This window comes from Fonsecaea erecta, assembly GCF_001651985.1.
Source record: "Fonsecaea erecta strain CBS 125763 chromosome Unknown Scaff10, whole genome shotgun sequence".
In the NCBI taxonomy this organism is placed as follows: domain Eukaryota; kingdom Fungi; phylum Ascomycota; class Eurotiomycetes; order Chaetothyriales; family Herpotrichiellaceae; genus Fonsecaea; species Fonsecaea erecta.
This window is the reverse complement of record NW_017387253.1, coordinates 163,587-190,051: the sequence shown is the minus strand read 5'-3', so window position 1 is coordinate 190,051 and position 26,465 is coordinate 163,587. Positions and strand designations below refer to the sequence as shown.

General features: G+C 54.9%; 14 protein-coding genes across 14 annotated transcripts; 5 read left to right on the top strand and 9 right to left on the bottom strand.

Moving 5' to 3' along the window:
* Nucleotides 1-68: 68 nt before the first annotated feature.
* AYL99_09795 (hypothetical protein) lies at nt 69-1,096 on the bottom strand (the record flags this gene model as incomplete). Its single annotated transcript, XM_018841301.1, has 2 exons — nt 69-920; nt 1,007-1,096. 2 exons carry the CDS (start codon nt 1,094-1,096, stop codon nt 69-71), a joined length of 942 nt encoding a protein of 313 aa, XP_018689010.1.
* A 705-nt stretch (nt 1,097-1,801) lies between these two features.
* AYL99_09794 (hypothetical protein) lies at nt 1,802-3,108 on the top strand (the record flags this gene model as incomplete). The annotated part of the gene is made up of 3 exons (XM_018841300.1): nt 1,802-2,148; nt 2,214-2,694; nt 2,761-3,108. 3 exons carry the CDS (start codon nt 1,802-1,804, stop codon nt 3,106-3,108), a joined length of 1,176 nt encoding a protein of 391 aa, XP_018689009.1.
* A 1,771-nt stretch (nt 3,109-4,879) lies between these two features.
* Nucleotides 4,880-5,889, bottom strand: AYL99_09793 (hypothetical protein; the record flags this gene model as incomplete). The annotated part of the gene is made up of 2 exons (XM_018841299.1): nt 4,880-5,442; nt 5,670-5,889. 2 exons carry the CDS (start codon nt 5,887-5,889, stop codon nt 4,880-4,882), a joined length of 783 nt encoding a protein of 260 aa, XP_018689008.1.
* Nucleotides 5,890-7,526: 1,637 nt separating this feature from the next.
* AYL99_09792 (hypothetical protein) lies at nt 7,527-8,506 on the top strand (the record flags this gene model as incomplete). The annotated part of the gene is made up of 5 exons (XM_018841298.1): nt 7,527-7,550; nt 7,660-7,800; nt 7,899-8,046; nt 8,121-8,269; nt 8,375-8,506. 5 exons carry the CDS (start codon nt 7,527-7,529, stop codon nt 8,504-8,506), a joined length of 594 nt encoding a protein of 197 aa, XP_018689007.1.
* A 116-nt stretch (nt 8,507-8,622) lies between these two features.
* AYL99_09791 (hypothetical protein) lies at nt 8,623-10,294 on the bottom strand (the record flags this gene model as incomplete). Its single annotated transcript, XM_018841297.1, has 4 exons — nt 8,623-9,075; nt 9,164-9,696; nt 9,778-9,914; nt 9,999-10,294. The coding sequence occupies 4 exons, from the start codon at nt 10,292-10,294 to the stop codon at nt 8,623-8,625; spliced, it is 1,419 nt and encodes a 472-aa protein (XP_018689006.1).
* A 312-nt stretch (nt 10,295-10,606) lies between these two features.
* AYL99_09790 (hypothetical protein) lies at nt 10,607-13,084 on the bottom strand (the record flags this gene model as incomplete). The annotated part of the gene is made up of 1 exon (XM_018841296.1): nt 10,607-13,084. One exon carries the CDS (start codon nt 13,082-13,084, stop codon nt 10,607-10,609), a length of 2,478 nt encoding a protein of 825 aa, XP_018689005.1.
* A 376-nt stretch (nt 13,085-13,460) lies between these two features.
* On the top strand, nt 13,461-14,270 carry AYL99_09789 (hypothetical protein; the record flags this gene model as incomplete). Its single annotated transcript, XM_018841295.1, has 2 exons — nt 13,461-13,747; nt 14,012-14,270. The coding sequence occupies 2 exons, from the start codon at nt 13,461-13,463 to the stop codon at nt 14,268-14,270; spliced, it is 546 nt and encodes a 181-aa protein (XP_018689004.1).
* A 772-nt stretch (nt 14,271-15,042) lies between these two features.
* Nucleotides 15,043-16,833, bottom strand: AYL99_09788 (hypothetical protein; the record flags this gene model as incomplete). The annotated part of the gene is made up of 1 exon (XM_018841294.1): nt 15,043-16,833. One exon carries the CDS (start codon nt 16,831-16,833, stop codon nt 15,043-15,045), a length of 1,791 nt encoding a protein of 596 aa, XP_018689003.1.
* A 992-nt stretch (nt 16,834-17,825) lies between these two features.
* On the bottom strand, nt 17,826-18,506 carry AYL99_09787 (hypothetical protein; the record flags this gene model as incomplete). The annotated part of the gene is made up of 1 exon (XM_018841293.1): nt 17,826-18,506. The coding sequence occupies one exon, from the start codon at nt 18,504-18,506 to the stop codon at nt 17,826-17,828; it is 681 nt and encodes a 226-aa protein (XP_018689002.1).
* A 724-nt stretch (nt 18,507-19,230) lies between these two features.
* Nucleotides 19,231-20,292, bottom strand: AYL99_09786 (hypothetical protein; the record flags this gene model as incomplete). Its single annotated transcript, XM_018841292.1, has 1 exon — nt 19,231-20,292. One exon carries the CDS (start codon nt 20,290-20,292, stop codon nt 19,231-19,233), a length of 1,062 nt encoding a protein of 353 aa, XP_018689001.1.
* Nucleotides 20,293-20,989: 697 nt separating this feature from the next.
* Nucleotides 20,990-21,568, top strand: AYL99_09785 (hypothetical protein; the record flags this gene model as incomplete). The annotated part of the gene is made up of 1 exon (XM_018841291.1): nt 20,990-21,568. The coding sequence occupies one exon, from the start codon at nt 20,990-20,992 to the stop codon at nt 21,566-21,568; it is 579 nt and encodes a 192-aa protein (XP_018689000.1).
* A 556-nt stretch (nt 21,569-22,124) lies between these two features.
* On the top strand, nt 22,125-23,356 carry AYL99_09784 (tartrate dehydrogenase; the record flags this gene model as incomplete). The annotated part of the gene is made up of 2 exons (XM_018841290.1): nt 22,125-22,559; nt 22,643-23,356. 2 exons carry the CDS (start codon nt 22,125-22,127, stop codon nt 23,354-23,356), a joined length of 1,149 nt encoding a protein of 382 aa, XP_018688999.1.
* A 673-nt stretch (nt 23,357-24,029) lies between these two features.
* AYL99_09783 (hypothetical protein) lies at nt 24,030-25,056 on the bottom strand (the record flags this gene model as incomplete). Its single annotated transcript, XM_018841289.1, has 2 exons — nt 24,030-24,369; nt 24,419-25,056. 2 exons carry the CDS (start codon nt 25,054-25,056, stop codon nt 24,030-24,032), a joined length of 978 nt encoding a protein of 325 aa, XP_018688998.1.
* Nucleotides 25,057-25,696: 640 nt separating this feature from the next.
* On the bottom strand, nt 25,697-26,350 carry AYL99_09782 (hypothetical protein; the record flags this gene model as incomplete). The annotated part of the gene is made up of 1 exon (XM_018841288.1): nt 25,697-26,350. The coding sequence occupies one exon, from the start codon at nt 26,348-26,350 to the stop codon at nt 25,697-25,699; it is 654 nt and encodes a 217-aa protein (XP_018688997.1).
* Between the last annotated feature and the right edge of the window lie 115 nt (nt 26,351-26,465).

The window sequence follows — 26,465 nt, the reverse complement described above, 5'->3', positions numbered from 1 at the left end:
ATCATTCCGATCTGATGCTCTTCTTCGTGTCCCAGTCTTCAACTCCGTAGTCATGTTGAAGTTCTTTTTTATGCAACCTCTGGCCCTTCATCACTCTCGCTCACATCCTCGTCGCCACTGACCTCCTCGTTCTCCCGTGCCCTCTTGTCCATCAGTGCCTGCAGTTCGGCGTCATCATGCTCTGTCACGGCCTTCGGGGCCATCTTGACCACACACGCCCCCCCGGCTCCCTTGATATTCTCATCGATGTCTTTGATTGCCTGCTCGAGCAATTGGATGCCCATACCCTTGTCCAGACACTGGCTGGTGAGGACGTAGTGCGGAGGAGAAACCAGCTTGACCTTGACCTGCGTCTCGGCGGAATTTCTGGCCTCGGCTTGCCTCAGCGCGGCCTTGACGGCGTCGATGCCCTCGTACTTGAAGCAGGTCACCTCGACGTCGGCCCGGACCTTGGTCGGATGCGGCGTGAGTTTCTTGCTGATGTACGTCATCAACTCGTGCTTGACCATCTCGTTAGGGAATGTCACGTCGTTCCACACGTCGGGGTTGGTGATGGAGAGCTTGAAGGCGTCGTTGGCGTGGCCGTACTTCCGGTTGAGCGGCCAGCCGATGTGCTCGTACAGCTTCAGAATGGGCGTCTTCGTCTTTTCGGCCACGTGCCGCATGATGGAATGCACCGACTTGCTCTTGTTGTACCGCTCTTCGCAGCGCACGATATCTTCAGCCGAGACTCTTCGCTTAGACAGGTCGATGTAGCCCTTCTCTTTGTCCACTCGCAGGACCACGACGACTTCGTTGCGACCGATGCGGATGAGTTTCTGGATGGAACGGATACGTCTTCGCGAGAGTTCGGAGAGGAGGATCATGCCATCGATGTTGTCGTATTCGAGGAGCTTGACGTAGGCGCCCATTTCGGCGATCTGTCGCGCACACACACAGGAACAATGTCAGAACCTTTTGCTCACTTCGGAGAACGCATCAGGTGGTGGTGGTGGTGGCCACTTACCTGTTTGACATTCACCATCACAAAACTCTCAATTTCCGGGTATTTTTCCTCGTAGAAGCGACAATTCGTCAGGGAGTTGGGGTCCGACATTTTGGCGGGTGTCGATCAGGAGAATGTCTGTGACGTGAAGAGTTGTCGGTGGAGGATGAGGAATATAATGGTTGTGAGTCAAGCCGTGTGTCTTTTTGGCCGCATGTGCGGGCAGAGGCATCACGTCCGCAGGCGGGGAGCCCGAACTTTTTGCGCCAAGCCAAGTCGGCTCACGCTCTACCGTGTTCGGACTAGCTTCTCGCCGCCAGCCTTGTCCAGTGCCATGGCTTGGCGACAGCCTTGCGTATCTTATCACAGCAAAAGGGATTCATGGATTCATCAATGCTGCAGTTTTCGCCGTCCTGGGACGAAGGTGTCCTCCCCATCGATGGCCCGTGAGAACTCCGACAAGTCTAGAGCTCTCTTTGAGCTCTTCGTCTGCCGTTTAGCGCTGCCAGTGCATCAAGATAGCATTGTCATCCAGGCTTTGCAGAACATGTCAAATCCCCTTTGATGTACAGCCTGTATCTTTGTCCTCCAAGAAGTATCTTGTGCGTTTGAGTCAGAAAAGGCTCCTTAGAGTGGCGTGATTTTTGCTCCTAGCTTGGTCTTGTCCTTTCTTGTGCTCGCACTTTCTTCCCCTTCACCTTCTGCCTCCGACCTTGGTTCCTTTAGAACTCCATCACTGCTTTGAACCACCACCGACAGCTTCCTCCCTCTCATTCTTGTCGCGGCTTGTAGAACTGTTTCGTGGCCATCGCCACCATGTCTGAGAGCCGTTGCCCGGGCGATCCTCCAGACTCTCCAGTGCGCGGGGTGCTGTTGCGGAACAGATTTGGAAGTGAGGCCGAAACCGAAAGCAGCGACCCAAATAAGAGTAGCACGCAACCCGTCGCAAATGATGTTCCGCCCGCCCTGACCGACACCTCTCTCGGAGACCAGGCGCTGGCCGCGACCAGGAGGGAAGCCGTACAGACCATGAGGAAGATTCGTGGCTCTTTTTCCGACCACGACGCTGCCAATCCTTTCTACATGGAAGTCCCTCTGACCTTTGAAGCTTACAAGGCAATCAAGTCCAGCACAACCGTTAGCAAATATTTTCGCAAATGCAGGTGAGGTTTGCTCTTGAACACGCTCTCTCATGTGTTCAGCACTGATGTTAGACTCAAATTTCCAGAACCCAGTATTTCGCGCAGAAACAGGTCTTTGTCGTCATGAGTCAACCAGGTGACCTACACTCGTACTTTATCACGATGCTCAGTGACGAAATCGAGCGTCAGATGCAACATTATCGAGAAAACGGGACGTTCGTGGTTTCGAAATTTGTCAAGGAGACGGCGCGAGACACCGACTTCGAGGTGGAGTTGCCAGCGTCGCAGACGGGTCGCACCACGCTGCATCTCGACTTGAACTTCCGACACCACAATCGGTCACAACCTCGGGTCATCATTCAGGTAGCAACCACGCAGCCAGCGGAGTTACTGGGGGACATCGCAGAAGCGGCCATCATGGAGACCAAGGGAGAGGCAGTGCTGGTGATTGGCGTCAAGCTCAGCTATCCTAACAGCAAACGAGCGACAATCTCTGTCTGGAGATCCGATTGGTTATCCTCGCAAACGAAACTGGGGGTCAGTGTGAAGACGATAGTCAATTGCCAGGTCAGAAACCCACACCAAGATCCTTTCTTTGGCTTTGTTTTGACACTCACAAACCCCCAACAATAGGAATTTATCCGCGACGACGGCTCGCTAAATCTCAGCTGCGAGGGAATCCATCTCAACCTCCCCGATTTGGTCGGCAGATGGATCATGCCCCGGTGTATGATTGTTAACGTCTCGGCTCTTGACCTTGGGAGATACGCAGAGGAGTCACGACTTCGAGACGAGTTCCGGCAGAAGCAAAAGGCAGAGAGGAATGCTGAGCTCAACCAGAAATGTTTTGAGGCGGCGGAGCCGAGCGAGCAGCCGGAGACGAAAGTGCGGAAAGAGGGGAGGCGGGTTCGATTTGTCGAAGTGCTGGACGATTCCAAATTTGACGACGCAGCGTATCCCGACGATGAATCCGAACCTTGAGCGCAGGCGGCGTGGTGGGGAAGCACGATGGATGAGGGTGCGTGTGAGCAACGAACATGGTGGAGATGGCGCAGATACCCTCTGCCTCGAGGGGAGGGACAATGAACCAGCTGAGTTGAGCAGTGGCTGGAAGCAACAGGGACGTGGCGAGAATACTGAGTTGGGCTTCACTCGGAGGGCATTGCAGTTGCGTCCTGCAGTGAAATCATTGAAACACAGATCTGCTTTTCTGAGAGCTTGAGCTTGAGCTTATCACCTTGGGCTTCACAAGACCTTAGCAACAGCAACAGCAACAACATCATGAACATGAACATGATGGGATTTCTCAACATCATCGAGCTGGAGGACAAGAAAGGGGAAAGTTTGCTGGAGAATTAATCCATTCACGAGGGCTGGCTGAGCAGGTGCTGAGATAGAATGATGATGAAATTATTGATATGATCACGTGCGGATTTCCCCGTACGTACATTTACTTTTTATTATCCCGGACATACACAATACACATCACACCACATCTACGCAGTTACGTGGCAGTTTATATCTTGGAAGTACTGTATGTACATACTTGTGTTTGTGTATATGTGTGAGAGGTATCCCAGGCATCAATACATACTGTACACACATGTATGTTTTATTTGTCCAAAACGGCGACACAGTCCGCAGACCAGGCGCTTTTGTTTTTTGATCCCTCCTCCATTGCGCAGGACGGCCGGACGGAGGAGAGGTGGGAAACGAGAGTCGAGACTTCGTTGGAGAGGTGGCGGTGTGACAACACCGTCTGCCCCTTCTTCCTTTTACCCACACCACATGCCATGCCATACCATGCCATACCATGCTGCTGGTGCTGTTACCACTGCTGTGCTACCCCAACTGAGACATTCTTGTTTTCAGTCCTGTTTGTTCTGAATGTCTTAGTTGTTCGCCTGCACGCATGAACCGATTGGATTGTCCGATGGACCGACCAGGCCAGGCAGGCGCGTTTACAATTGTCGCCGTTTGTGTGTGTTCACTTCCTTGATGTGTCTCGTCCCTCCGAGGGTTTCGTCATTTATTCAAGCGGAGACGGAGTCCGTCGGTCTGTCGAGCGTCAACCACCAATCCTTCCCTTTCGCAAAACATAATTGTGAACGTGACACGAGGAACACGGAAGAAGAGGGAGGAATGAGGGGGGTAAGGGCACATGGGGATCCAGGAACAGAAAAGGTGGCATGTACATATGTGATTTGGAGATGATCAATTTTTTTTATAGCCTGAGCTCATCTATGGCTCTGCTAATGCTATATTTTCTATTCTGTGTGTGCTCTGGTCTGGCGATACCTAGATCCCCGGGATGCATGTGGGCGTAGCCATCTCTATTTTCATACATAAAACCCAAAGACATGTGTCCTTTTTCCCCCTGAGAAATGCCCTGGTTTTTGTGCTATTTTTTTTTCTCTTATTCCTTCCAGTTTCTCCATATTCCAAATAAATCCTGATTCCAAGCCAGTGGGGGGAGGATCCTCATGGTAAAGGAGTGATCATGAGTCTCGTGGGTGCCGAAAAGGGGTGGTCGAGGTCCCTTTTCCTTTTTCATTAAGGTCGTTGAGGTCGGTCATTAAGCGGTGTTGCGCGGAAAAGAAGACCCAAAAAGATTCCTCCGAAGTTTACCCGATCACTTCCAACGTCGCCAAAAGACAACTTTGGCTTAGTCGGGAGAAACGGCGGCGAAACAATTCTTGGGGTTGCGTTGTTGTGCGCCGAATGCAGATGGTGATGGTTGGTGTGACCGTTTTCAAAACAAGGCGGCAACCATCAAGGCGGCGGCGGCACCAGCAACCTTGAAACCGCCAGTTGCGGCCGGCGCGGCGGCACCGGTGAACGGGCTGGCAATAGGCGCAGCAGGTGTCGACGAGACCACCGAGGTCGACCACGATGTTGGCGAAGGGGTCGTGGCGGGCGCGACGGGTGTCGGGATGGGAGTCGTCGAGGACCAGTCACTCCAGGAGCTGCTGGAGGCTGGGGGAGCGGGAGCGACAGGGACGCTGGAAGACCAATCGGCCCACGAGCTGGTGGTTTCTGGCACCACGGGCGCGACGGGGGTAGGAGTGGTCCACTCAGCCCAGGTGGTCGTGGACACGGGAGCGACGGAAGAGCTCCAGTCTTGCCACTGAGAAGTAGTCACCACAACCGGAGCCGGAGGAGCGGAAGTCGTCCAGTCAACCCAAGAAGATGTGGTCACGACGGGAGCGGGAGGAGCGGGCGTGGTGGTCCATTCTTGCCAGGAAGACGTAGTGACGACAGGAGCGGGCGGCGCCGACGAAGTAGTCCAGTCTTGCCACTTGGAACTCTCGGGAGCTGGAGCGGGAGAGACATCAGTACTCGTCCAATCTTGCCAATGGGACGTCGTTGTCTTTGTAATAGGGCTGGGCTTGGGAGTGGTGGTGGTGGTCGTTGTCGTTGTCGTTGTCGTTGTCGAGGTCCATTCTTCCCATTGTGACGTGGTAGGGACAGGAGGAGGGAGGGGGAGGGGGAAGGGGAAGTTGTCGTTGGGGATGCAGAAGTAGTCCAGTCATTCCACTGACCTCCATTTCCGCCCTGACTCGACCAGTCGCCCCAGCTTCCGCTGTCGCCAGCGCCGGGGGGACCGCCCTTGGAACCACCTTGAGGTCCTCCTGGGCCGCCTTGACCTTCACCACCGCCGTTGCCGGCACCAGAGGGACCCCATCCGCCGGCTGCTCCTGGGCCGCCTCCAGGTGCTGCGACGGCGAGTGTCGCAAGAGCCAGAACAACTGCTGACTTCATGGTGTATGTATGGTGTGACGTGGTGTGTGTGATATTAGAGTATATTGATGAGTGGCGGTGGAAATAATGTGTGTGAGTATTGATTGAACGATCGACCTTTTTTCAACGAATGACTTTCTGGTCTTGAGAGTGAATGATGTGCAGGATGGAAGAAGAAACAGGAAACACAACGGTCACGACGGATGTTCAAATAGATTTGCAAAAGGGGAGAGAGGGAGGCACGTCATGCACACAACAGGAGAGGTTGACAGCTCAGCTGTGTTCCCCCAGTCTGAATGTGACTGGGAAAACCCTAATTGGGCTATCCGACCGCCTTAGTCGGTTCGAATCAGGAGGCGGGATAGGGAGAGAGGGATCATAGTGGTCCGTAGGAACACCGACGTCAGTCCATAACCGTCAAGTGGAGAGTATCCGCCATGGTAAGGAGAGAATGGAACTGGGCTGGGAATCAGTGGGCGAGTATTTTGCAGCCCGGCCAGCCTGCTGTGTTCCACCCTTGCGATTGGTCCATCGACGTATACTGCGTACTTCACAGTATGCCTTTTTCTAGGGGTTTCCTAGGGAAAAGCAGTTTGGCAGGTAGAAGGAAGGGGAGGAGAGGTTGGATTCAAGGTGAAACGGCACTAAAGCCCTTGGCCTCGGGTCATGTTTTGAGAGGCTGGGCGTGGTTAGACCGGGGTGCAAGGGGTAACCTGGACGAAGCGAGCGAACCCGGAGTGTCAGATTCTGTTTGCTGACCTACTGTATAGGTATAGCCCGGGCCGCCTGACTCTTTTTGTGGCGGTGGCGAGGGCCAGTCCATTCAGGGGGGCTTGGTGGCTTGACTGACGGCGGTTCACCAGGCCAACAGGGAGGCAGACTAGGCCGTTCCCAGCCCTCCATTTGTGGATGACGTCTTTTTTTTGGTGTTGCATGAGCGATGGAGATCGTTGAATAGAGCATCTTCGAGTTGTCACAATCCGTTTGTCCATGCACTTGAGAGCAGCAATCCCTCGTGGGAAATTCTCCTATGTAAGTTTTTTTGCTTTTTCTGCAACAACAATTCTCCGGCGCCCAATCCGGTGTAGCGCGACACAAGATCTCCGGTCACGTGTGTTCCGACGCCCCGAACTCCAATGGCGTTCTAAGGGGATCATCGAGAGGGGAAATCAGGCCAGAGAGAAGAAATTCAGACACGGTTGGCGATGGTCCGATGCCATGGTTGATCACTAATTCACATCCTTTTCTCCGTTCCAGATCGAATATCAATTTCAAAGGTCGCAAACAACCAACACCGCAGCCCCAGCCTAGCCCAGCACAGAATCCGGTGTCGTGTCTTTGCGAATCACTTGAGACCTTGTCCTCCGCGGGAGTTGGAACTTTTCCTCCGTCGTTGTTGCGCAACATCCCAGTCCGTGACGTTCGAAAAAAGAAAGAAAAAAGCCATGACGTTCGAAGCACAGATATCGTTCACCCTGGACACCATCTGCCCGTGGTGAGACATCAGTCCATCCAGACCATTCGTGGGGATGTTTGTTGCATGTTGATAACCGGGCTGATGATGTGTCCATATAGGACGTATCTGGCCAAACGACGGTATAGTTTCTTTTGTTCTGTTGTTCCCCGTTGCCTTTTTGCCCGCTCCATGTAACAACGACATGAGTCTGGCAGGCTTGACGAAGGTCTGTTTTCTCCTTCCCCAAAAGTTGCTGTGCATCGAATCCATGAGGCGCTGTTGTTGCCGCCTGACGACCTGTTTTGACACGTACAGCCCTCCGTCGATTCCGACAGAGCGACGACGCCAAAGACGTGACTTTCGTCGTCAAGTACTTCCCCTACCAGCTCAACCCCACGGCGACCGCGGAGGGCGAGAGCAAGTATGACTGGTACAAGAAATCGCGCTATGGCGACTCCGAGGAGAAGATGAAGATGGTAATTGCCAGTTGTTTACTATTTGCACAGGACTTCCTGTCCTCCTCCTCCTCCTTTGACACCGTTGCTCATATATATCCACGTCCACGGTCTACTAGTATATGACGTTGATGACCGCATACGGCGTCTCGGCCGGCATCAACTTCAAGTTCGGCGGCACCGTGGCCAACACCATGGATGCGCACCGCGTGATCCAGCACTTCCAGGAAGAAAAGGGCCCCGAAGCGGCGGACAAGATCATCAATTGTAAGGGTGTCTCATGTCTCCTTCATTGATTGACGTTTTGTCATAATTCCTCCTGTTTTGACCATCTTTTCCAGCGCTCTACTCGCAGTACTTCGAGCACGAGAAACACCCTTCGTCCGAGGAGACATTGCTGCAAGCCACGGCCGACGCGGGCATTCCCGAATCCGAAGCGCGTCCGTTCATCCAGGATAAAAACGATGGCTTGATGGATGTCAAGAAGCAAGTTTTCCCCTCTCTTACCTTATCTTACTCTTCTTGCGCCGCCTTTCCAAAAGAGGAATAAAACTGATAATATATATTGGACGACTGCAGTATGGTTCGCATGCAGGCAGGCAACGGGGTGGATGCCGTGCCAACGATTTTGTTCGAGGGGAAGCGCAGGGATATCACCCTCGTGGGTGCGAAGGAGGTCGAGGAGTACGAGAAGGCGCTGAGGCAGATCCTCAAGGAGAGCAAGTAGATACGCCACAACAACCAAGGTGTGATCACCAGGGAAGACACCTTGTTGAATTCTCCATGGCCCGTTATGTAGTCATGTCAAGTCACCTCTCTTTCTTTCTTTCTTTCTTTCGGTGCTCAATAGACCCTAAACCCAACCCTGCCATTATGCACGTCAAAGACGACACCGAGTTCGCGGAAGAAAGGTTCGCCCAGGACCCAGACGTTGCGCATACCACTCCGCAGCCCTTGAGCTGTGTGTCCCATGTTCGTCTCGACTACTGCACCCACGCAGTACCCAGACCCATTGCGCAGGTTCCCCAAGCTGAAGCGCCCCCCGACAGGCCCCAGTATGCCGTCCTCGAAGGTGCCCTGGCCGTTCATGGAGGGGATGTTAAGCCGCCGCGAGGAGCTCCCCATCTCGAAGGCGACGTGGACTTCCTTGAAGCACGGGAAGGCGAAGAAGGATTCGAAAGGGGGAGGGAGGCGTTTCGTGCCGCCGATCGCGTGGTAGAAGGGCGCAGCGGCCACAGAGGGGGCGAGGATGAAGGGCACGTTGATGTCGAAGATGGCGGGTTGGTTGCGGAGGATCTGGGAGAGTAACGAAAGAGACCGTCGTGTTAGCAAGGAGTACGAATGACTGCAGCACAGTGGGATGGCTGGCTATCATATATCATACCTTGACTCCGTCCACCCACACGCCCGTCATCAACGCCGTCCACCAGCCTGCGGTGCCCGACACGTCCGTCCACCAGAAATACCGCTGCCAGGGCGTGTCCGGCGGCATGGCCTGGCCCAGCTGCAGCTTGACCTGCTCACTCACCCATTCTGTCGTGACGCCAACTTCGCCAAAGTGCTTCAACTCGAGATGGCCACGCAGCTTGACTTCTTCGACCTCCTGCGCGACGGTGCCGCCAAGACTGAGAATGCCGGTCTCCGTGTCCAGCAGCGTGACCGACCATACCTCTTCGGCGATAGCGTCCTGGGCGCGCAACTGCGCCAGAATCGCCGTCGTAGACACCCGCGCCAGCCAGGCGGTGTCGTGCGGTGCCAGACCCAGCAACGTGCCCGATGGCCCCAGACTCTGCGGCGATGACCTCGCTGGCGCACACGTCGGGAAGTCGAGTCGCACCGGCAGCAGGCTGCTGGGCGAGAAGTGGAATTCCTCGCTGCTCCGCGCGCAGATCGGATGCGCCATGTCGCGACTGAGCCCTGGGGGTTTTTTCTGGTCAGTAAGTAACACACCACACAAAACAACATAGCCCCGAGGAATCCTGTCTGCTGCGGACTTACTGTGACTGTGCGAGGCAGACCCGTCGTATCTAGAGCCCCCGTGGCTCGCCGTCGTGATCGTGTAGAAATCCGGCCTCAACATGTCCACGTCGACCTCCAGTCGCTGTCGTGGCTCGCCCACCTCCAGCATCGTGTACCTGCGCCCCTCGACAACATCAAAAGTCAGTGATCTCGGTCTTCCCCTGCGCAATCCATCCCATATCCTCCCTGTTCCGACCTACCATCGATTCATCCCCCCAACGACGCCAACAACATCCGGATCATTCGCATCCCTGAGTGCCCTGACATCCCATTTTCGCACCAGGCGGTCCCCCTCGATGACACGGTAGCTGCGTCCATACTCCGCTTCGGCGCTGTGAAGAGCAGCGGAGAGGTGGGTCAGGTTCGCGAACTCGTGACACGAGAAACGGCCTCCTCTCCTGTACAATGGCAAGTGAATGACGGAAGAGACGGGCTGCAGAAGGCACACGCAGAACAAAGTCAAAGAGAACAGAAGGAAGTTGCTGAGAAATGCCATTTCTTGGTGCCCTCGCGGGGTGGGTGAGCGATTCAGGTTCGAAGAGGAGGTATGGTATATCAGTAGCAAAAAAAACACGGAGACGGATCGCCTCTCCGTGACAAAAGCGCCTGCTTTTCATATCCCGCCCATGCCTGCCCTGTCCACGCCATGCTTTTAGGAGTATAACAATATTGCTGTAACCATTGTAACCCGCAAACTGGGCCCATGCCCTCCCGGTGCTCTAGTGATGCGAAATGCTGATGCTCGTGATGTCTCGTCAATCTTCGGTCAAGGTGCCCTCCCCCCAATTCTCGACCCTTTGCCATGCTGTCACTCATCGTAGTACCCCCCCAGGTCCTCCGCTTCACTCAACCTTAACGCCTCCTCGACGCTGCCCACAAAGTGGCTCGTCCCCCCAACCAGCTCGACAATGCCGCTTTTCTCAAAGCGTTTGTACACCTGGCTGCGTCTCTGAGGTAGGCGGCAGAAAATAACACGAATGCCACGCCGGACGTAATCTTCCACGATTTCAGTGAACACTTGTGTCCCCGAACCGTCGATGGAGGTGACGCCATGCACGTCAAAGATGATATTGCGGTTGTTGTCCTCGTGGCGCACCCGTGGCAGGGAAGGATGGGCAGCATTGGTACCGTACTGCTCTAATCGCCGGAGTCGGTTCTTCAGCTCACCCGTGTTGGCAAAGGTGAGTGGTTCGGGGATCTTGACTATCAGACACCCTTCGATGTACTCGACGTTCTCCGGTGTTAGTTCGGCGTTCTCAAATTGGTCCGGCGTCCCAGGCACTTTGCCCAGAATCTGGATCCTCGGCTTCGTGGCGTGGCGGATCAACGCGAGTAAAGAGAGGCCGATGCCCAGTGCCATTCCGACCGACAGGGAATAGAATACCGTGGCCACAAAGATAATGGTCATCAGTGATAACTCCGTCCAGCCTCTGATCTTGAAGAAAAACCGGAGATCATGGGGACATTCTTCGATGAGCGACCAGGCGACAACCGAAACCATGGCCGACAGAACGCCCTTGGGGATGTAGTAGAAAAAGGGCAGGAGGTACATGATGCACAGGAAGGTGATGACACTGAGAAAAATGCTGCTCATGGGCGTAACGCCCCCAGTCGACTTGTTGACCTTGCTTCGGCCATAGCCACCGAATGCAGGCAGGGCCATGAACAGGCCGCCAGTGATATTCGCCGTGCCCAGAGCAATCAATTCCCGGTTGGGGCTGAGCATCATGTGCTTGACTTGACCCCCTTCTCCGAGGCTCTTTGCCGCGACCGAGGACTCGAAGAATCCCAGCAGTGCAATCAAAAACGACGTGCTCAATGCTGTGTCAAAGTGCTTCAGATGTCGGAATGAGAAGGGCCAGTGAAACGGGATGGCTGTGCCGCCAGAAGCATTGATGGCACCGAGGACCTCGAGGCCTTGCTTGTCCCACGAATATGCCCAAGCCAGGATGGCCGCGAGAGCGACCACCAGAAAGCGCTCGGGAAAGTATGCCACCCAGTGATACCGGGGTTGCAGTTGCTGTTTCAGATACCTAAAAACCATGATGACGCCAAATGCTCCAAAGGACACCGCCGCCGTCAGGCCGTGAGCATCCCCAATGTTCCTAGCCAGGAATGCCAGCTTTTGAGCACTGCTTCCGTGTGAAATGTTCGTTTGCTTTGCAATTTCGCCGAGACCCAACTCGGGAATCAACTGATCGACGAGGATGACGGTTCCGATGGCGCTGATAAAGCCTCGAAGAAAGGGTCGGCTGAGGACACTGTCGAGAAACCCCAGTCGGGCCAGGCCGGCGACAAGGAGGATGGCGCCTGCTATGGCGGTCACCAAGCCGGCGATCTCCGCGTTGAGTCTAGAATCTTCATCCAGGGAATCTCCCCGGTCAATGCATGTCTTGATCACCTGCCCAACCAGCAAAGACCCGGCTGCTTCAGGCCCAACGACCATCTGCGGGCAAGAACCCAAGAACGCGTAGATCAACGGGTTGAAGACAAAGGAATAGAGGCCATTGATGGGAGGAATGTGAGCGAGGTTGTCCGCGAACGAGAGCGACATCGGGATGTAAAAGGATGCCATGGTGAGAGCTGCTACCAGGTCCCCGCGGAACCAGGACCAACGGTACTGCCGGATCCACTTCAAGAAAGGGAAGTAGTAGGAGAAGTACATGAAACGATGGCTCGTAATCCCGTGTCTTTCCGCCAGCCATCTGGTCGTGCCCAGGCTTTTAACTGGTGCCAGAGTGTCGGTAACTGCATCACCCAAAATGCCTCGAACCGTGTGCCGTGTACTGCCGTCTTCCGCAATCTCGTCAGGGTATCGACCACCGAAGGAGAGGCTGGAGCTCGCCTGACTGTCGACAGAGGGAGCTCTAGGAGAAAACGTCCCGTGGTTACAGTTCCGCAGACCGCAAATACGGGTGTGGTGATAGTTTCCGATGGGTGTTTCTCCATTCTGTTCTTCTTGAGCAGCATTCTCTTCATTGTGGTCATCTTGCTTATTGTGTTCTTCTTCGTCGTTGTCCGTCAATGCCTCCGGCTCGTCAAAGATGGGGGTTGTCTCGTCCACTGTGGGCAGTTCGTCCTCCCCTTCATCACTGGAGCCCTCTGCAGGCTTGGATTGTGCCTTCTTGTCCTCTGGAGAGAGGATGGTGGTTTCGCGCAGTCGGCTCGGAATGAGAGGAACATATTGATCGACGTCCGCAAACCGCACGCTCTGCCCAGACACCCGTCGAGGCGAAGACGTGGAGGTTTCGGGCAACCGCAGAGACGAGGTCTTCGAGTCTGCCATTGCCAATTGAGTCAATGGGGGCGGAAGGTAGCCAGAAGGAGCGTCGACGTCATGTCATGTCTGAGAGTAGAACGTTCCAAGATGCTCCTTGGGCTCAAAGAGAGAGACGTTCCCTGGGAGGAAAGGGGGAATGAACACTTAGGTGAGACAGCTGTAAAGAAGACCAGAAAATGGGCTCTGAAAGCAAATGGAATGTCTGTGAGTGAGTGAGTGAGTGGCCGAGCGTGTAATCGCGGCGTGGGCGACGAAGGGCTTTCGTGGTTGGAATGCAAGCGCAGCCAAGGAAAGCTAAAACTGCTCGTACATAAACAAACTCCCCTCTTCCTCTTCCTCTTCTTCCCCTCCTCTCACCACCACAACTACCATTACTGTCATCATGGCGCTGCTTGGTCCGCAGCCAAATATTGATCGTATGGAACAATGCTTCCATGATGGCTTGCAGGAGTTGGTGAAGTTTCGAAACGTGCCTCCGCTGGCAGAAGGCAGTCTTCTTCTCAACGCCATAAGAGAGCTGGGCACTCAACTCAACGCCCGAATTACGGACCTCACCACCCAATTCAACACTCGATTTGACCAGATGGACCGAAGATTTGAGGAGATGGACCGCAAATTTGAGGAGATGGACCGCAAATTTGATCACCTTTCTGAGCGAATTCTGGCCAAGTAAGTCCAAAATACCGTAGTAGGGTGCCGAGAGCGCGAAAACAAAAGCGATGACAATTGCCCAGGCTCTAGGTACCTTAGCGATAGAGTCTAGGTGCCCGTGGTGGTAGACTCTAGGTGCCCCCGTGATGGAGTCTAGGTGCCCGTGGTGGTTGACTCTAGGTGCCCCCGTGATGAAGTCTAGGTGCCCGTGATGGTAGACTCAGGTGCTCCAGTAACAGGATCAGTCAATTCAGAAGACGAATACTAATTCTTATTCTCTAGTGACTTCAACAATGTCGCCCGAGTTCAAAACTCATTCCTCAGTCGCCCCACTGATCGACTCTCACCACTAGTCAATCCCAAGACTAATGAGCCTATCGATGACTTTCCGGCGAAAGGTCAAGACATTACCAGTCTAAGCGACGAGCATCTCCACTCTGTCCTGGCGGCGCTGGGTTTACCTTCAAATGGGCAAAGAACGGCCAAGGAAAGGAGACTGAGACAGTATATCGGCCTTCGGATTAGCCCGTTAGGTGCCTAGATTATCAACACGCAGAAGGAGTCAATTGGGGACCAAAACAGGCACAGTGGGAAGGAACTTGACAAGGGCTAATTTGTGAATGAGGCTGGGATTGCTGACTGCACACGCAAGCATAGGACATTCTTTTACGAGTCAATGCGATCCATTATGCTATTGCCCATGCTTCTTGCACGGTCTGATGCTCATTAATCAAGTCCGGGTATAGGTATTGGACTGCTAATCCAAAGATAATAAAAGGCCACACCTCTCCGAGAGCCGCGCAAAAGAAACGAGACCCTTCATCGAGACAGCAACGCATCACACATGATCCCAGCTCCCTACCCCCCCCTTGACTGAAGAACGCCAGGCACCGCCCACAAATATTCAAGACGCTGCTCTATGGTCGTATATTGCAGCTCAAATCGTCCAAAGTTGTCCAAAAACCCATCCCAGTATCGCCGGTGCTGGTATCCGTTCCAAACAGTGACACAATATATACAAGAGAATCGAAGAGGAAAACCACACAACAAGACGCCGACGTGCGCGGAGCTGCAAGGGTATCAAGCAGACAGAAAGTTCTCAAAACATCCTCCAGCAAGTTGCAGGCCGCAGAGAAAAAAGGAGGCATCCATCAAGAAAGAGAAAGGACTCGGTTGAAATAATCTATAAGGTCAATGAGATCCGGAAGGCTGTTCTTGCATTGCAGGTGTTGGTCGGTTCGGGGCTGGTTGACAAGGACATTGTCGTTGCATCGTGGACGTCGTCGTACGTAGGCAAGGGTCAGGACGGTCCCTCAGCCGACTTTCCAGGAAATGTCGCCGCACTCTGATCTGGCTGCGGTGAACTTTTCGACGCGGCGGACCATCCACCCGGAGGTGTACTCGTCTTTGGGGTCGGACGGCCGGCCCATTTTGATGGAATGGTTCAATTTGCAGGTGCCGGGATGCCAGGCAAATTGCATGCATTGCAGGTCTTTCTCGCAGACCTCCCGGCAGTTCTCGATAGATTCGACAGATTTCTGCTCGAGCTCGGAAAGTTCATCCCACATCTTTTGCTTCTCTTCGTCATTTTTCCAGTCCCAGTCGTTGTCTTCTTTCACGTGGTCCTCTTTCGGTTGTGTAAAGGTCTTGTCCCCGGCGAAGTTGTTCCAGTCTTTCTTCTCTTCAGTGATGTGTGGGCGGACGAAATCTTCGAAGACGTCCTTGTACAAGTACGGGACTCCGCCCGGATCTTCATCGTCCCAAGTCTTGTTGATCCAGTCCTTCTCAAACTGCCAGAGCGCTTCGACCTCGTATGAATGCACATGGTGCCAGGTGATGGCCGGAGTGCACCACACGGAGTCGGACCAGGTGAATCCAGATGGAGGGTCCACCTGGAACATCGGCCAGGCACCGCTGACGCTGACTCCGGCGTGGCCCATGGCGACCCCCAGCATGACATCGCCGCAGCAGATTGTGGACGTCTCTTTCTCCCAGTCGGCAATCCTCTCAGGGGTTCGGATGTCTTCGAATTTCTGCACCGCGTTGCGGGAGAGAAGATAGCCCGTGCCGCCCTGTGCAAACGCCGTCGGGCCATGCCAGTAAACGCAACCTGCGTAGAGCGGCTCGTCCGGGTCCATGCGGTCAAGCAGGAGAAGGAGATTCGCCCAGCTGAGATATGTGTCGGCATCGATGGTAACAAACCATTCTGCCTCAGGATATTTCAGGTACGCCTTGTGCAGCATGGGAATGTTTTTCCATTTATCCAGCGCCCAGGCCTTGTCAGAGCCCAGCACGCTCACATCACCGTGGGCGACATGGGCGGCGTGGACGTCGTTGTAGAACCGGAAGTCATCGTGGTTCTCCTTGTACTCTTGTCCGATCTCATCTAGGGCATCTTGGATGCGGAACTCTCCGACCTGCTGCTCCATGTCGGAGAAGACCATGAAGTTGGGCACACATTGGGCCAGTGTTACGAGTTGTTCAGGGACACGCGCGAATACTTCAGTGGCCCCGGTCTTGACAATCACCACGACTTTGTCTGCGCCCGGGAGTTGGCGACACGGTGGAAGGTGAGGGTCGGAGGTTGACAGAGGAGTCGATGGAGAGAGGACAGGTTTGGAAGAGCTCGTGGACTTGGGTGCAGGCTCGGGTTCGGATTCGTCTTCGAAATCGTATGGGGGTTCAGCTTCAGCTTCAGCTTCAACATCAGCCTCAACCTCAGCTTCAGCATCCGAGTCAAGCTCAGTCTCGGGGTCAGACTCGGGTTCAGCTTCGGTGTCCGGGGATGCATGCTCTTCTTCTTCTTCTTCTTCTTCTTCTTCTTCTTCTTCTTCTTCTTCTGCCGGCTGCGTGACCAGGTCGGTATCTTCGTCGTCGGGCGCGTAGTAACTGTCTTCGAGCTCGAGATCGGCTACATCTTCGACCGTGGCGGGGGCGTGGGAGTTCGAGCTTTCGAGGAGGGATGCGGAGGAGGAAAGGCCATATTCAGCGTCCGGGCCGGGGCTGGGGAGGTAGTAGGATCGAAAGAGGAAGAGAGAGACGAGGGTGACGAAGACGAGGAGAAGCCTCAGAGGGCTCAATGCTCGAGGCAGGGACATGGACATGTTGGTTTTCCAGGCTGCGCGCAGGAAGAAGGGCAACTCAACCTCTGATGGAAAGGGTCAAGAGGTTGAGAGATTGAAAAAGGACACGAAAGGACGACGAAAGAGAGGGAGGACATTTTTTTTCTGGTGTCTTGCCCTCCCTCGCTCGCTCCCTTGCTCCCTCCCATGTATCATCCCTCATCCCTTGGGCTGGAAAAGCTGAGACTCGGAGCTTCAGGGGAACGCATGTTTGATAGGCGCGCAGCCCCGACAATCTGAAATTGGACGGATGGGTGGGGCGGGAAGTTTATCTGACGCTTACCCCCTAACAGGCGCGCCCGGCTGACTTGAAACCGACATGCTCTCGACGCCCCCCCACACGCCCATCACGCCTATCACTCCTCCTCCCCTTGGCGACCCGTCGGTATCTGGGATGTGTCCTGATTAGAGCCCACAGGTGCCCATTCTGTTTCCCCTCCAAGCCTAGAAGAGGTGCCCTTAGTGCCTATCAGCCCACTGTCCTTACCCCCTTTAGGCGTGCTGCTACCCGATTCCGGTCCCTAATAATATCACATATATATCCACGACAGGTCGCATCGCAGAGACACGGGAGGGTAGCTCGTCGCCACTATTATCACCAATTAGCGATTCATCACGGCCACGTTGACACTAAGTTAGTACCTGGGTACTACAGTACTCGTAGGTTTCTTCCGCCACAGAGGTAAGCGACATCGATCGATCATTGGGCCCTTTGCTCCGATAAGAGCCTGCCTGCGCAGGTGATGATGGCATTTTACGCAAGATCACAATATCTATCTGGCATATTTTGATTATGCCGTGGCTGACTATAGATCATCTGGTGGGTGCACTGCAAGTATTTCTGAGAGATGCAACATCATCATCGCTTCCAACGTTCCACGTGTGCAACGTCAAAGTAAGTGTCTCTTCGTGCTCGTGACACCCATATTCAGCTCCTCTCCCATGCCATCATCCTATGGGCGCTGTTTCTCCTCTCATACAGCATAGTTGGGGATAGGCCGCTCGACGGTGAACACGGGTCGGCCTGCTCTCCAGCAATAGGTGAGGTTCGCCGGCGGAAGCAACCACGCGTCTGAAACGATCCGCACGACTCCGTTGGTGTAAGACACCCGCATGGGACCTTGCTGCTCTGTCTTGGTGCGGAAATCCATCGAGATGCGGATTTTGAGTTCGATCTGGCGGGCCGGGTCGTCGACGACGTCTCTGATCCAGCCCGGCAACGCGGGCTTGACTTGGCTGTGTATTTTGGCCCGATTCCGCAGGATTACCATATCCAGGTGCTCTTCTTCGCGCACATCCAGTCCACCACGGTCCAGGTGCTGGGCTACATAGTACGGCACGTCGCCGTTGTCGAAAATCTCCCGCAGATGGGGAAAGACGGCGGTGTTGAGGTATGGTTGGTGGTCCGCATGCAGGCCGATCTTTTCAATGCTTTCCAGCAGCGCACGCGGGATGTGCACGTCGGTCGGCCGCGAGCCGTCGACGCAGATCATAGTCGTGACACGCTCTTCAACGTCGGGATCGTCACCCTGGTAAGCGACCGGCGCGTGAGGCGATGGTTCCTCAATCAGGCGCCAACGGGACATTGTCTGGTCTGCTGGATGGGGCTCGACCATGAGAACGAGCCAGGGTTGGACATGCTGAATAACAGTCATGTCTGAAAGCAAAATGAAAAAACCCGAAGACAAGAGAATGGTAGAGATGATGCGTCGGGCTGAGAGCGGAAGACGGATGTTGTTCGGTTTTGCTACGAAGCTCTGGCCGTCCTGTTTAAGTCTAATCTCTTTCCCCTCTCCCGTCTCCCGGCATCAAAAAGCTGGTAACGAACCACGATGCCCATTTTCGGGAGTTGTGACGACAGGACTTCCTGCAAGGTGGCTCGACCACAGTCTGGGGCCACATGAGCAAGAAATCACCACCACACGAGAGGTAGGAGTGCCCTTTCAGCAGCAGCAGCAAGCCATTGAGTGCTATGTGTCGGCGTCCGACAGTGCAGTACAGACACGAGGGCCTGGACGATGATGTGCGGCGTGGCCGATATTCCTGTCTGGAAGGCGTGGCTAGAACCGGCCATCTCACAACTCGAGCAATCCAAACAAAGAATGAAGGGGGCATTTACAGTGGCTGAATCTTCGTTCATCTTTCCAAGATCTTGACAGACAGAGTCACATCGATCTGGGGAAGGGGCACAAATTCTTCTTCAGATTGCTACCTCGCTACATACGACGGACTCGCATTGGTTCCGAATCCCCTGTCCTTTTCAGCAGCGATCGGCCTAGGCCCACCCACCCCATCAACATCGTCATCATCATTTGGCGTTGCTCTCCCCGCCGCGGAGTTATCGAATTTCGCCAAAAGGCTAGGGGCTGGTGGGCTATTTCAAGCACCTGAAGACCCGCGGTAGGTCCCCATCAGCTTCTGGACGTCGACCAGGCCGTTCTGCTCCATGGTCCGCCACTGCGTCGCCTTGCACAGGCCGTACAAGCACTTGATGGTGGGCATGGCGACGCCTGCACGCTCCCCTTCCCGCAGGGCCTCACCCAGGATGTTCTCGAACTCGATGAACCGCCCTTTGCGCCGGTCCTGCAGCATGCTAGGCGCGCAGAATATCTCCATAGGGTCACATTCCACCTGCGCCTCCACCAGGGACTCGTCCAGCTCGACGCCCGCGGCCGCTTTGGCCGCCGCCCGTATCTCGTTCATGGCCGGCCGCACCAACAGGTTGAGGGGGCTGGCCGGGTCCTGGGCGTCAGAGGCGAGTCGCAGGCGGGTGGTGTCCATGTCGGTCAGGGCGCAGATGGGATTCCAGACGGCGTTATACATGAGCTTCCTCCACCGGATGAACAGCACGTCGGCCTGATACGAGCACTGCACCTTGCCCGAGGCGGAGTATATTCGCACAAAGTCCTCGGCGGCGGCGACCTGCTTGCTCGGGTCGATCTTGTGGGAGAGAAATGGCCCAATGAAGAGCCGGTCCACGTCGTTCTGGAGGATGTGGCCGGGACTCAGCTCGTCGGCGCCCATCAGCGACACGCCCGAGAGCACGACGTTGTCCGGAAAGGCCTGCATCAGGGGTTTTTCGATGTTCAGCCCGTTCTGGATGAGCACGATGACCGAGTGGCCGGGCGTAACAGCGGGGCGGATCAAGTCGGCGACGGTCGGCGGCACGTCAGGGATGTTCTTGGTGGTGACGACGACATAGTCGAATGGTTTGTTGGTGGACGTCACATCCGGCACCTTCGACAGCACCTCGGAGGGCCTCCACCCGTCGAACTTGCCATGGTCGCACGAGTCGATGGTGAATCCCCGGTCCTTGACCACACTGTAATTTGATCGCAGCACCGCGGCCACGGTCGCCAACCCGCCCTTTTCCAGGCTCACGGCCCCCATGGTGCCGATGCCACCGCTTCCCACGAGAAGGACTCGAGCCTTTTCTGCCATTTTGGTCGACAAATCGTCTTGATACCCTTTCTCCTGCTTTGGAATATCAGTTCTTGAGCACGCTGCACGATAAGAATCCAGGAAAGAAGAGAGAGAGGAAAAGAAAATCTGTTAGCCTTTGTCCCTTTGAACAATTTGTTGTTGTTGTTTTTTAATGTGCAGAAATCCATCTTCCAAGATGTGCCAGGGCGTCGGGTAAGGCGAAGACGACGGTGACTTCCGCACGGTCTGGAGATGCCCGCCTTATGCCCAGCTATATTTTTCCCACCCAATGGAACTTTTTGGGCAACGGAAAGCGTAAAACGCGTCCTAGGTGCCCATCGCTGCCACGATTCCGGGGGGGAATTAAACGTGATTGTCTGGATGGCAGTGATGCGCGCACCGGACCGGTCAGCTTTTTTGCACAGCTTTTGCAGCCCAGAATGTCCCGGTACCGGCCTGCTCGGGCCCAATCAATGGAGATGGAAATAGACCACTCCGGGCCGGAGGTACTTTGTATCACGTATACATATATTGCGGAAACCGCTCTGATTGACTTGGGAGATTTTGGAATTGTTTCCTCACCTTTCGAGTGCTCAACAAGAAATCTACGGAAGTTATACTTCTCTTTCTGAGAGGAGACAAAAAGGAAAAAGACCCAAGTGACATCAAATACCAACCAACCAACCAACCTACAACAACAACAACAACAAGAACAATGGCCGCCACCACCGCCCTCCTGGTTTGTGACATCCAAAACGGCATCATCGAGCGCGTCCAGGGAGGTCCCGAGAATACCGAATCCTTCCTGCAGCGCCTGTCCCAAACCATCGCAGCGGCCCGCGCGGCCTCCCTCCCCATCATCTACGTGCGGGTGGCGTTTCGGCCAGGGATGCCCGAGGTGTCACCCCGCAACGCATTGCTGGCGGGCGCCAAAGCCGCCGGCGGGACGTCATTCAGCGAGAGCTCCGCGTCGACGCAGATCCACGCCAGCGTGGCGCCGCACGACGGCGACATCGTGGTGATCAAGCGGCGCGTGTCGGCCCTGCACGGCACGGACCTGGACCTGGTGCTGCGCAGTCTCGGGGTCGAGACGCTGGTGATCGCCGGGCTCAGCACCAGCGGCGTGGTCATGTCGACGGTGCGGCAGGGCGCGGACATGGATTACCGGCTGGTGGTGCTGGCGGATCTGTGCAGGGACACGGAACAAGACATGCACGAGGCGGCGATCAAGGTCATTGCGAAGCAGGCCGAGGTGCTCAGTGCGGCCGAGTGGGTGGAGAGGTTGTCGCATTAAATAAATAAATAATACGTGGTGGTTGTGGTGGTGGATGAAAGCATAAATCTCCATTCATTCTTTTTCTTTGGTTTTCCTTTTTCCATGCTTCTTTCTTACTTTCTGTCTGACTGGGGACTTTTTCGTGGCGCACAAACACACAACGCCGTACATGTCGGGTTTATTTTTTCGTCTGACTGAAAATACACAACACGATAAATCAAACCCACCAGCAGAAGAGAATTGATGATGAGCATTAATGGGACAAGATGCGTCTCTCGCCCCCCAAAATTGATTTGCCCTTGTGTTATTTGTTGTTCGGTTGCAGCTGTGGCAAATGAACGGCATTGGAGGCCGTGGTGTGATTTGGCCCGACGGGAAGACGGAGAATGTCCGGGTGAAGCCGATACTCGGACAATATATAGTCATATATATTCTATACACATCTCAATGGAGGAGCACAAATATCACACACTTCACGACAATCCAATCTTCACTTTTTCCAGACAAAACACCTCCCCTGATATATCTATCTACCTCATCTCCGTATAACTATATACAAACACAACAATAAACCATGGGCTCCAATCCAGGACCACCGTCTTCCACAGAATACAAGATCGCCTCCATCCCCGCCGACGGGATCGGGCCCGAGGTGATCTCGGCGGGCATCCAAGTCCTGCACACGCTCTCCCAGGCCTTCGCGTCCAAGTTCACCTTCGCCATCACCCACTTCGACTGGTCCAGCGACACCTACCTCAAGACGGGCCGGTACGTGCCCGAGGGGGGCCTCGACGCCCTGCGCCGGGGATTCGACGCCATCCTGTTCGGCGCCGTTGGTGACCGCCGCGTGCCCGACCACGTCTCGCTCTGGGGCCTGCGCCTCGCCATCTGCCAGCCCTTGCAGCAGTTCGCCAACGTGCGGCCGACCCGCATCTTACGGGGGGTTACGTCGCCGCTCTCTGCGTGTCAGGGTAGTCAGGAGAATGCGAAGAAGTTGGATTGGGTCATTGTAAGTTATGCATATATATGTTCCCCCCCCCGGCCTTTTTTGTTATGGTATTGTGTGTTCTAAAACCACTTTGTACGAGGTAGATCCGTGAGAACAGTGAAGGCGAGTACGCCGGCCACGGAGGCCGCTCGCACGTCTCCCAGCCGTGGGAGGTGGGGACCGAAGTCAGCGTCTTCACGCGCCATGGCTGCGAGCGCCTCCTGCGGTTCGCGTACGAGACGGCACGCTCGCGCCCTCGCAAGACGCTGACCTTCGTGACCAAGTCCAACGCCCAGCGCAACGGTATGGTGCTGTGGGACGAGGTCAACGACGCCGTGGCACGTGAATTTCCCGACGTGCGCGCCGACAAGATGCTTGTCGACGCCATGACATGCCGCATGACCCTCCAGCCCGAGACTATCGACACCGTCGTCGCCACAAACCTGCACGCCGACATCCTGTCCGATCTGGCCGCCGCCCTCGCCGGCTCCATCGGCATCGCACCCACCAGCAACCTGGACCCGACCCGCCAGAACCCCAGCATGTTCGAGCCCATCCACGGCTCTGCCTGGGATATTGCCGGCCAGGGCGTCGCCAACCCCGTCGGCACTTTTTGGACGTGTGCCGAGATGGTGCGGTGGTTGGGCCAACCTGAAGCCGCCGACATGCTCATGGCCGCCGTCGAGGCCGTCTTGGAGAGGGGCGTCAAGACGAGAGATCTGGGTGGCCAGGCGGGTACCGACGAGGTGACGGCGAAAGTGTGCGAGGAGATCCTGCGATTAGGCAAGGATCGGGAATTCTTTGCTGGGGGTAAATAAAGCATTGGGTGAGTTTCGTATATACCCCGTACGCGTGTATATCCGTCCCGTGGACAACATTGTCGTCGACAACAAAAGGAAAATGAACATGTCTAGTGCACAACGGGTTGAGAGCATCAAGGAATACGAACAGAGGTCCCCAGACTGAACGGTTTATTCATAACACCCTGCCTCAATCATCATGAGGACTCAATGTGGAGGCTCGTGCTGAGGGATTTATCTCAACAGGATCTGGCTCGGCCAGCAGCGCCATCCGCCATTACCATTCATGTACATTTCCGAAGAGCATTAGTGTACAACACAGTCCATGCGCCCGTCCAGCTTCTGCACCAACGCCACCCGCTAAGAGAGAGAGAGAAAGAGAGAGAGAGAGAGACTGCAATGTCGCCAGTATCAATGTGTCTCCTTAATCTTCTGTGCTTATCTGTCTTGTCTCTTGTTTGGGGGATTTCCATGTATTTTTTTGCCTGCGGCCTCACTGTTTCTCATGTTTGATCTTTGTGCTCGCGTTCAGACCCGAGGAATCCGGCGGGGAGGAGGAGTGTGAATGTCTTTGCTAGGGTTCTGCATGATGGCTCCGCAGTCTTCACACACAAGAGCTCCGCTTGGCCAAAGCCCATTTGAAGAGGCACCGTCGTGGATTGCAAGGCGTCGATGGTCACATTCCCTAGCCTCATCCTGCGTTAGTGACTGAGAAGGTGCTACTGGTGCAGAACTTGGTGCTCACCTTGCCTGATGGTCCTACGTCGTTAGTCTGTAAGCTGGCGTCCTTCTTGTCGTCGACCATGTTGTTTCCTTCAGCATGTGCAGGCTCATCATTCGCCCCATCGAGCTGAAGTCGGGATATTTCTGATCGGGTGAATTGACGCCTCACCGGGCTTGTCTCAGCATCTTCAGGCTCCAAGGCGTTCTGTCCATTGGTTGGCTCGTTGTTCTCTTTGTTGCGGTCAACTGTATCAAAACCATACTCACCTCCATGGGACAAGTCGAGGTCGGTGGGTGGGAAGAAGATGCTTGCACAAGTCAGCAAAGTCTCGCGCCTGGAGAGGTCAGGACACTTACGGCAGTTGACGGGAGTACAGGACCACGTCATTGTGGACGAAGAGGCAAAAGATGACCTTGTCAAGCAGCGAACCTTTTGGTCCTTCGAGGAACGCACGAACCTCTGAAATGGCACATTCTGCGGCGTCCTGACCAGGATAACCGAAGATACCGGTGGAAATTGCGGGGAAGGCAACGGTGCGACAACCATTGTCAACAGCCACGTTGAGCGCCGACCGGTATGCACTACGCAGCAGTGGTTCCGAAAGTTGATGATCCCTAAACACTGGACCAACCGCGTGGATAACTTTGGTGGCGGGAAGATTGTAGCCATTTGTGATTCTTGCGGAGCCAGTAGGACAGGTTCCCAAGGTGGAACACTCTTCCGCCAACTCAGGACCAGCTGCACGCTGGATGGATCCGTTGACACCGCTTCCTGGACGGAGGTAACGGTTCGCGGCATTGACTATGGCATCCGTCTTAATGGTAGTAATATCGGCTTGAACCGCACATATTTTGTCATTTAGAACTTGGTCTGGGACAGGGAGGTCAATCCCCTCAGTGTTGGGATGAAGTTGGCCGCGGGCATAGAGGACCGAGAGAGTTGGGATATCTTGGAGGAGAAGAGGGTTTGCAGAGGATAGAGGAGCAAACGTCATGGTGGATGCCTGCATGTTGTGAACACGAGCACGAACGACAAAGGAGCGGACCAAAGAAAATGATGAGGAATAGAACAGGTTACCTGGCTGGTAAAGCAAGAAGCCTGGCAGGCGTCTGCTTGACCTGGAAGACGAAGAGAGAGCGAGAGAGTTCTGACTGATGGAACAATAAAAGGGAGGTGACGGAGAGAGAGAAAAGAAGAAGTGAGAATTGAACGAAGCATGGAATTTGAAGACGAGGAAGAAGAAGTGGGTGGCAGTTGCTGCGATTGAATGTCACGCAGTTTGTGAGTAAATCCGCAGTTTGCGAAGACGCAGTTGCAGACCGCGCGGGGAAGTTGCGCGCCATCCTGGTTGGGCAGGTGTGGCGATCCGACCGGGGAAACTCAGGTTGAGCAAACAACGTTGACATGGTCGTCCTCGGCCACGCAGGCTACATTCACTGGGCAGTAAACGAGGTACAGGTGGTGGAAAAATCTGTCGTCATGCAACACCCCTGCTCATGAAGCCTGTGACTCTGTCTGCTGCTAATGTAGCACCTCTGAGACAAACTAGCCAGGATGTGATGTACCCCTCCCCCAGAACAAATACTTTGCCAATTTCCCTTGTTCCAATGTGTTATGATGGGTAACCCTGTGGTTCACCACTTCGCCTCTTTGCTGGCCAAAAAGGCCTTCAGAATGCTCACTCTCTTCTCCAACGCTGCCACCCATTTCTCCAGCGCCTCCCTTGTGGTCTCTGGGTCTGTCCCCTCGCCTCCCAATCGCACGTAGAAGTCTTTCCGGTAGGGGGTGGCACTCATGGCGGCACTGAAGAGGGGCTTGATCAATAAGCCGTGATGAGGAGCCAGAGTGTTCTTGTAGCTTGCTCGAAATCCATCGGCGAGCTCCTTGTTGGGCTTTGGTTCCACAGCCTTGACAGAGGCGTTGGTGGTGAGGTCCGACCGGAGAGCCTGTGCTGTGAAATCCAGACCACGAGTCAGCCATACCAACCCTTCGGTGGCTTTGTGGGATTTTGAGGCCAATTCTGTCTTGACGAGCTGTTGGACTGTAGCTGAGCCCTCAGGGGCAGCTTTGTAGCGATCCCGAATCTTTGTCACATTGCCCATCATGTCGTTTTTCACAGGCGTAAAGGCAACGGAGCCCAGGAGATCGAAGAGGGTGGTGGTGGCTTCGGAGGCATCGAGGAATTCGACAGTGGAAATGCCACCGTCGTCGGAAAGGGGGACGTCGTCGAAGTGCACTTTGTGGGTGTCAAACCAGGTTTTGCCTGGTGGGATCTGGGCGCCGGACATGGCTAACAGGTGAGATATAATTCTGCTCGGTAGAGAGTATACGAAGGGATGGTGAGCATGGAAGATGCAAATGACGGTGAAGACTTGTCGAGGGGGCGCAGGGCGCATGCCAATG